We start from the raw sequence: 9,562 nt of genomic DNA, 5'->3' as shown, positions 1-9,562 counted from the left end.
GGTAAGTAACACTGTAGAAAATGACCACAGTTACTGTACTGTGTTTGTGAGTACTAACAAGGAAGTTGCAAATGTCACTGAAATATCGGATAGTAGTGACATCCTTGTGATGGAGGAACTGCATGATGACACAGATTTTGTGTCAAATGTAGACCCGCATCACAATGATAGAGCTGTGGAATTGGATGTTGAGGAATCACAGGTACAAGATTGTGCGGTACATTATCACGTTTCTGAAGCCACAACATCAAACAGTGCTGACCACAACTATGCAGTGATGGAATCTCCCAGATCATTGAAGCGTCAGTTAGACACTCAATTACAGACAGTGGAGGACAGACTGGAAACCTGTCGAAAAAAACTTAAATTGGAGAAGGAGAAAACCAAAAGACTGAAGAAAAGAGTGTCCAGTTTAACTGAGATCATCAATGAGCTGAAGCAGAAAATGCTGATTTCTACAGGCTGTGCAGAGATGCTGGAGAACTCCTTCAGTGGAGTGTCAAAGGAGCTACTCACCAGAGTGGAGCAAGGGAAAAAGTCAAAAGTGTCAGAGGAATTGCGTTCATTTGCTATGACTCTGCACTTCTATTCCGCCAAGGCTTATGCTTATGTGCGTGAAATTTTTGACCTTGTTTTGCCCCATCCCGACACCATCCGGACATGGTACAGCAACATCTCTGCAGATCCTGGATTTACAAAACCTGCCTTTTCTGCTATCGAGACACATGTGAAGGACAGGAAAAAGGATGGAAAAGAGACCCTGTGTGCCCTCATGATGGATGAAATTGCCATACGGAAGCACGTGGAATATGCTGCTGGAAAATTCCATGGATATGTGGACCTTGGCTGTGGCACTGTCGATGATAGTCTACCACCAGCCAAAGATGCCCTGGTCCTCATGGTTGTTGCCATCAACGAATCCTGGAAAATCCCAGTAGCCTACTTCCTCATTGATGGACTGACTGGAGAAGAGCGTGCAAATATCATCAATGAATGCCTTCAACGACTCCATGGCATCGGAGTTCGTACAGTCTCCTTGACATGCGATGGACCATCATGCCACTTCGCCATGTTGAGAGCCCTGGGAGCCAAATTGGATGTCCATGACATGAGATCCTCATTTCCACATCCTGCAGATCCATCACAAGTGGTTCATGTGGTATTGGACGTGTGCCACATGCTGAAGCTGCTCAGAAACGCGTTGGCTGAAGGAGGTACACTGCAAACTCCAACAGGAAAAATTAGTTGGCAGTACCTACAGGACTTAAACAAACTTCAAGAGACAGAGGGACTGCGACTTGGAAACAAGTTGAAAATGGCTAATATACGGTGGGAGAAACAGAAGATGAAGGTCAAGCTTGCAGCTCAGGTTTTCAGCAGCAGTGTGGCAGATGCTCTTGAATATTGCAACACACAGCTGCATCTGCCACAGTTCAGAGGGTGTGAGGAGACGGTGGAGTTCCTGAGAACCATTGATGCCGCCTTCGATGTCCTCAACAGCAGGAACCCTTTAGGAAAAGGATGCAAAGCACCCATGAGGACATCTAACAAAGACCGTGTCGAACAAATCCTGCTGAAGGCCCAAGAGTCTCTCTTGGAACTGAAGAACGACAAAGGCATTCCAATGCATTCTGGCAAAAGAAAAACTTGTGTAGTTGGCTTTATTGCCAATTGTGTAAGTGTATGGAATATTTTCCAGGAAGTAGTCTGTAAGCCAAATGCCCCATGCCGTTACTTCCTCACTTACAAGCTGAGCCAAGATCACCTGGAGCTGTTCTTTTCCTCCATCAGAGCATGTGGTGGATTTAACAACAATCCCACAGCAAGACAGTTTACAGCTGCATACAAGCGTCTTCTGGTGAAGTTGCAAGTTAAGACAGGAACAGGCAATTGCATCCTCCGTGACGATACCAGCATCATGGAGGCCACACCTGCGTCAGCAAACACCTCGCGTAGGTTTGACCTGGAGCCTGTGGAGCATGCAGAGGTAGACCATGATTACCAGCTCTGCCCAAATGTTGATGCTGTCTCCGAATACAAGGATGCTGCTATCAACTACATTGCTGGCTTCGTGGTGAAGAAGATCAAATAGAAACACAACTGCATGCCTTGCGCTGAAGCTCTCACTTGTGATTCCACCGTGCATCCCTTCATTCTCTTGAAAAATCGTGGAGGTTTGCAAAAACCATCACCAGGGATAGTTGCTGTGTGCACAGAGTCAGAGCGTTGCTTTCAAAGGATTTTGACAACAACCTCCGGCAAGCTCCCCCAGGGACATGGCTTAACATCAGCCATCGTCACTCAAGTCCTGAATTACAGTGCTGAGAAGACATTGTTCCCAGAGCTGCACAATCACATGTTTGAAACCACTGTTGAAGACAATCATGTACATCTGGTGAAAATGACATCCTCCATATACTGCACAATAAGGATGCACCATTTGGCAAGACGGGAAACAGAGAGGATGACCAAGGACATTGTTAGGCATAAATTTACCAAGCTGGTCCATTTTCATCACCAGTAGTGGACATTACTGAGAGGGTTGTTGCTAGTCATGTGTCCCATTTTAAGTGTGTGTGTGTGTGTGTGTATTTCTATGTGTATTTCCTTGTACTCCGTCTGACTGTATCATTGTTATTTTACATGTTTCTTTTTGTCTTTATATTTGTGTGTGTATATATTTAAATGTATATAAATGTGTGTCATGTCTTGTATTTGTGTTGTGTATTTCAATGTGTATTTCCTTGTACTCTGTCTGACTGTATCATTGTTATTTTACATGTTTCTTTTTGTCTTTATATTTGTGTGTGTATATATTTAAATGTATATAAATGTGTGTCATGTCTTGTATTTGTGTGATGGCATGACTTTACATTACACTTGAGCAACCCTAATTTTGAACAGTGGAAAAATTTACATGAACATGTAGAGCAACATCCCAAACCACTTTCCAGCCAATATGTTCTGTATGTATCTGTACCTGAATGCAGTTGATGACAGTGTAAGTTGGAGTTCGCATAACGGGACCCAACTTTTCAGGAACACCACTGTCTAGAAAATCAGTGTTCATTGTAATACTTGGAGTTCGCATTACGGAGCACAGGTTTTTACAGAGCACTTGCAACTGCAAAAAAAATCTCAACAAGACAATGTTCATTTGTAGACTTGGAGCTCGCATTACGGAGCACAAGGCTTAGTTGAACATTAATCTCCTTATCTCCTTACAGCATATCCGATCTGTGACCTCTGCAATTTTGCATCACTGAGTTTTTTATATAGTTTTTCTGTTGCTGTATAAAATTGTTAATAAAATTGTTTTTAAATTTTCATATTGTGTAGTGTCTTTCATTCCAAATTGTATATGTTGTTTAATGAAACACTAAAAAAAATAATAAAAAAACATAAAACCAACCAAAAATGCACCTTTGTTTTGTTATTGCATCCAAAAAAATTAAAAAACCTAAAGGGAAAAAGTGATATGTACAAAGTTCTATTTCTCAGCCATGATGTGTGTGTGTGCGTCTTTTTTAATCCAAAAAAATTTGAGTGTTTGTTTTTGTATGTTTTTACATGTTCTTTACATGTTTTTACATGTTGTGAATTTGTCTGAGTTTGTGTTGTTAGTGATTGGTCTTGTGTTCCCACTCTAGGCCTGCACCTTGACGTGGTGAGTGGGCTTTAAACCAAGACAGGCCTTTTATATTTGTGTTTTGTGTTTTTATGTTTGTTACAGTGTCTAGTAATGAAGGCACAGAACCTAAAAAAACTCATGCCCCTTCTCTTCTTTTACAGAAAAGTCCTGCAATTACAGAACGTTGAAGGTAAAAATGCTCTTATTTATTATACTGTAAAGATAACTGAATGTAATATGTATTATGTGTTCTCCCACTTCAACCAGATGACAAATTCATGTATTCACCTTTACTGTAGCTATTGCTTCACTAATGAAATTGTTTTCACCATCATGTTGTCATGATTCTGATGTTTATATTTGTATGCTAAATGTTTTCCTGCTAAGTGATCGAGCCCAAGATACTTACTGCAATGTCTTATTACAGAAGACTCTGCTGTTCAAGAACCACCTGAGACATCTCTGTAAAATGCTCCTGTTGTTTAAGAACAAAGATAACTTAACTTATGTATGATGTGTTCTTGTCAGGAGTCCAGCCAGCCAGTCTTTGAGCTCTTTTTCTCTCTCTGTGTTGTCTGTCTTGGTCTTGTTTTCCACTCCCAGTTCCCTCTTGTCTGTTCTGTCTTTATGTTTGTCTTTCAGATCCCAGTCCAGTTCGAGTTCATGCTCCAGTAGTTGTCTGCCTACTCACCTTACCGCCTCCCGCATCACCCGCAGTTGGTTCCATCCCCGCAGGGAACCAGCCATGTCCACCATTCCTGGTCAGTCTTCTCCTGCTGCTACACCCACCTCCAGGGCCGACAACTCCCCAGAACCGATGCAGCTCAACCAGACACCTGTCACCAACAGAACAACGGAGGAGAATCACCTCCCAACTCCTGCCTGTATTGTGGTCAGTCCGGTCACTACATTGCTTCCTGTCCACTAAAAGGCAACACTCACCAGTAAGCCGGAGGGTACTGGTAAGCAACTCCCCTCTGTAAATCTCCTGCCCTCTGCACCTTGCTGCACGTCACCCTCAGTCCAACGGTCAGACAGAGCGGGCCAACCAGGACCTGGAGACCACAATGCGCTGCCTTGTCGCACAGAACCCCTCCAGCTGGAGTCAGCACCTCGTCTGGGTGGAGTATTCACACAACTCTCTTCCTGTTTCCTCCACAGGGATGTCTCTGTTCCAGTGCTGCCTCGGGTATCAACCTCCCTTGTTTCCAGCTCAGGAAGAGGAGGTCAACATACCTTCAGCCCAGGCATTTGTGTGACGCTGCCTTCCAGGACCCCAGGTGGCGTCCGTAAGAGGGGGGGTACTGTCAGGAGTCCAGCCAGCTCATCTCCTTGAGCTCTTTTTCTCTCTCTGTGTTGTCTGTCTTGGTCTTGTTCTCCACTCCCAGTTCCCTCTTGTCTGTTTTATGTTTGTCTTTCAGATCCCAGTCCAGTTCCAGTTCATGCTCCGGTAGTTGTCTGCCTACTCACCTTCCCGCCTCCTGCATCACCTGTCAACTGTCTCCGCCCTGCCGAGCTGCATCTCATTCCCTCATTACCCCCTTAGCATTTATACCAGTCCATTTCCCTTTGTTCTCTGCCAGATCGCCTAGTGATGTACCTAGTCTGTTCCAGCTTTTCTGCCTGCCTGTTTATTTGCTATCCTGGTTGCCAGTTTTTGGCTTTGTTTCTCTGCCAGTCGTTTTGGTACCTTTGCCTTTGATTAAACCCCTTTTTACCATATTCCTGCCTCTACCTTTGTCTGCATTTGAGTCCTCACAGATCCGTGACAGTTCTGGCCTTTTCACTAGTTTGTAAATTCATATGTATTCAGGTGTAGTGTTCATAGTATATACATGTATTTTTTGGTTATTTTGGAATTGTATTTGGAATTGGAATTGTATTCAAATTGAGTAAAAGTAAGTTGTATGAGTCAAGCATCCCCATCTTTTCTGATCTTACTTTTTGCACGTCAAGTGAGGCATTTTTAAATATTCAGAAGTGGCATCTTTTTGATTACTGTTTTGCGATCACTTCGTCTTTGTGATCCTTTCTGATGACCAAGCCTTTTATCTAAGCAGAACCTTAGCACATTTATTACAACTCGGCATGCTAAATTCTTTGTTATAATAACATTTTACGGTCCTTTTTTTCCCTTGCTTTTGCTAAATCTTACCTTTATTGTCGAAATGGACTTTTTCCCCGAGAGATGCACTGCCCTCTCTGAAGTTTAGCTCTCATAACATCCCCCCATTATCAACCAGTGTTGCACTCCAACGATTAACTTTCTTTACTCGTCTCACATTTTAACCTCTCCTGAGACCCTGCTTTTTCAAATATGAGCCTGTCTTGCAATGCTGGTTCCCCTGAGAAAGTTTCACCCATTTAAGAGTGGAACATGTAAGATAAAACATGTGTTTATTCTAAAATAAATACATTTATTTTTACAGTATGGAAGTTTGTCTTGGATCATTAAATAAGCCTTTCTGTCATCACATTGTAGCACATCCCCTCAAATTACTTTCCTCCACCTTACCTTGGTTTTTCAATTTAACTAGCATTTATTTTCATGTTTTTACTAGTCATAAATATCAACTTTTTGTTAAGTGTTTTTAACTAGAGAATCTAGTCTTACAAGAATGCCCTCATATGTTGCTGAAAGTGTTTTGAGTACTTAATGTGTAACTTTACTAGAGCCACACATCTAGACCACATAGGTAAAGTTAATGAACATGCTGTGTTGCCACCATGTAAAGATAGTATTGCTTGTAGCCATTATTAATCTGCTGTACTCATTGAAGTTATGGGATTGAAGTACACTGCACTGAAGGTGGGTCCACCTCACAATATTTGAACATAATCTAAATTACATTAGAGCTCTGGGGGTTTGCATTGGGTTGCATTGCAATGGGTTTGCATTATCCAACTTAAATGCAAGTTCTGCAAGTGAAAGAAAAAATATATAATTTGTATCATCATTTGGGATATTCAGGGTTGGTCTGGTGTTTGAGTTTGGAAATAGCTGCACAAAAGCTACATGGTGTGATGCCAGTTTGTGAAACATTTAACACTTGCTGTGATAATTTGATAAGACTGCAAAATTAATATCTAAGGAGTCTGTCATAGCAACATTTTTTATAAGATTGAACTCCCTATACAACTGCCCACAAAAAAAACATTTTTAGAAATAAACTTAATGCCATTGACTGATTTATCAGTATGTAACTCAAGCTGGTTAACTAAAGTTGGACATCTAAAATGAAGTTACAGGAAATGAAATCAAAATGACCGCATGCCTAAGCCAATATATATTCATACCTTTAATAGCAAAAATTCAAAGCACATAGGCCTATTCTGGAAACGGACAATATTAAAATATTAATAAATATACGCTATATATGGTAAATAGCATTAGGCGCACATAACTGTAGAATAACGCTACGTGGAGCGAGTTACCTATGGTAATGTTTGCTAGCTTGCAAGCTATATTTCATGATCAGAGAAAATAAAACAAATTAAAATCCGTTATTGTGCAAGTCTTGCCTGTTGGCAATGTCAGCGGACTATGTGTAGGCTGAGTTTATTGTGATCTGTTTAGTCCTAGACAGACACACAGCAGAGCCACCCAACAGCCTGTGTTGCCGTTGTGTCAGGGGGGAAGCAGGGAGTAGCAAGGAGCGCGCTTCGCGCGTTCCCGAGGCGCGTTCACAGCACATAGAAAAAAACGGCTTGATACGGCTCTTGGTGGCTTCTAAAGAATAATGGACCCAATGATTTAAAACTTGATAATTCAAAGAGTCGTTTTTGACTTTGAGTGATACCCAGAAAAATTTTCCTGGAGTTTTACAGCTGTGTCTTTCCCCATGTATGTCTATGGGAAAAAGTCTTTTTGGGCCCCATGGCGTCACGTGACTTGCAATACCGAGCTTGGCCACTACGCCAAAATCGCCGCACAGCCCAGCAGCCAGTTGCACCAGCTGAACTTAAGTTCAAACGTAGGCTAGTTTGAACGTAAAGTCTCACTAAGTCCGAGTTTACGCATTACTAAAATTTTAACGGTTGCACCAACTGAAATAGTTACAACGTAGACTTAAGTTACAACTTAAAACTTACACCTACCTCCTACTAGGTGTAAAGTCCTCCGTAAAATAACAGTTGGCACGGCGCATCAATTTGACAAGACATTTTTAACTTGCTAGAGGAGCAGGAGGGACAGATCCAGGGCGGTTTATGTCGGCAACGTGTCCTCCGTGACGGATTACATAATTTTGAACCGTATGATGATTTTTATTTATACTCGTGCTTTCGTTTTCCCCGAGCAGAGATACGCACACAGCATCGGAGTCTAAATTAGGCTTCATGTTATAGGCTTCCCCGGTGGTGCGTTCAGACTTGGGTGTTAGCCAGTATTATAGAGTATTATAGACACTTGGGGTGATTATTTGTATCCATCTATGCAGAATACGTACTTTATACAGCGATTTCATAACGTTTCCACGTGTCTGTCATGCATATTTCAATAATCCGAACATTTCAGTCTCCCATATGATGTAACAAGCTACATTCCCGATGTGAATATTGCTCCACTTCACTTGCTAAAGAGAGATGCTCCAGACATTCAGGTGGTATGGAGAGCAACAACACTGCTGGGGGACAGGAGGAACCACTGAGTTAGCCTATATCTTGGACATGAGTTTAGATCACTGAACTGACGAATAACAAGTATACAACTTTCTTTAGCCATCAATAATGGTTACTGAGGGGGAAATGCCTAACTTTTGCTCCATTGAAAATGACGGTTAAACCGCTTGATGTCACTTGTTGTCTAACGTTATATTAATTCTAGCCTAGTTGTAGGCTACTATCTAGGCTAGACTGGTATAGGAGGCAAACTAACATGAATCCTTACAGCCTACTTTATACTCGTTAACGTACTGTAGCGGTTTAAACCAGAACCAGTCAATAATCCAAGTCAAACCCCACAAAGGATACATGAATAAACAAAACACATGAACCCTGGTAATTGTCAACACAAACAAATCAATTATAAGATAGTATAATGAAAGAAACACTCAATTTAAATAAGCTCAACCACACCATCAAGTTGATTTTCAAAAAAGTATATTAGAACAAAAAAAAGGGGTAGACAGTTCGTTACAATCCAGTCCAGTTTTCAAAAGGAACAAAAACACTCCACTTCGGGATTTCCCGGTTATCAGTTCAATTTAGTCCGTTTGACAAAAATAATCCACTCCGGGTTTTCATGATTGTCCCACAAACAAAACTCAAAACAAGGAAGTAACCACAGTTCCGTTCTGCTAATTCCCAAACAAAACCCACAAACCCCCAAAGCTTTGGTCAACGAAAAAGAACAAAAAAATCAAATAGTCACTCGGCTACCGCCGACTCACGGTTACCGTGGCGATTAAGCTTGTTGTCAAGTCTCCGTTCAGCTGTCGGATCCTCGACGGACTTTCCTGAGGAAGATGAGGAGATTTGTGCCAAGTTCACGGGCCTTAGACGCGGACTTAACGCGGCGCAAAAGCCTAGGTAGGCAAATGAATTTGGGTCTTGCTTCTCCCTGTTCCTTACTCCGGCGTCAGACCCATACTAAATGTTGCGGCTCAACATAAAGGAACATTAAGGGGCCGGTCTTTTTGAAAGCGGGTAATTCAAACCATTTCACTGGTTGACAGGGCTAGTGGGTGTGTGTGGGTGTGTGTGGGGAGGTGAGTGGAACATATGTGCCATTAGACATGTCAACACAATTTGGGCGATCGCCACACTCTCCCCCCCTTGAAAAAAAAACCGACACATACACAGCCCATAGGTAAGGCGGTAAGCAAAGGTAGTTTTCTTCACTTCGTTCGCAGGTCTATTAGGCTTTTATTCTCCTCCTCCACGGAATCAGATTCATATGCCGATGGGTTGTAGCTGTGATCAACATTACTT

At 42.0% G+C, this 9,562-nt stretch overlaps 1 protein-coding gene across 1 annotated transcript; it reads left to right on the top strand.

The window, feature by feature from the left end:
• Positions 1–277: 277 nt before the first annotated feature.
• Positions 278–2,092, top strand: LOC139651896 (DNA transposase THAP9). The gene has a single exon (XM_071528784.1). It carries the CDS (start codon positions 278–280, stop codon positions 2,090–2,092), a length of 1,815 nt encoding a protein of 604 aa, XP_071384885.1.
• The last annotated feature ends 7,470 nt before the right edge of the window (positions 2,093–9,562 follow it).

This window comes from Centroberyx affinis, unplaced genomic scaffold (genome assembly GCF_046629955.1).
Source record: "Centroberyx affinis isolate AG114_WGS23_722 - 3 ecotype Tasmania unplaced genomic scaffold, CSIRO-AGI_Caff_v1 ptg001725l_1, whole genome shotgun sequence".
NCBI classification, from domain to species: Eukaryota; Metazoa; Chordata; class Actinopteri; order Beryciformes; family Berycidae; genus Centroberyx; species Centroberyx affinis.
The sequence above is the reverse complement of the archived record's forward strand: the minus strand, read 5'-3'. Positions and strand labels throughout refer to the sequence as shown.

Bases quoted from the DNA above. Each gene is read 5' to 3' on its own strand.
- LOC139651896 (XM_071528784.1), top strand. From the start codon at position 278: ATGGAATCTCCCAGATCATTGAAGCGTCAGTTAGACACTCAATTACAG.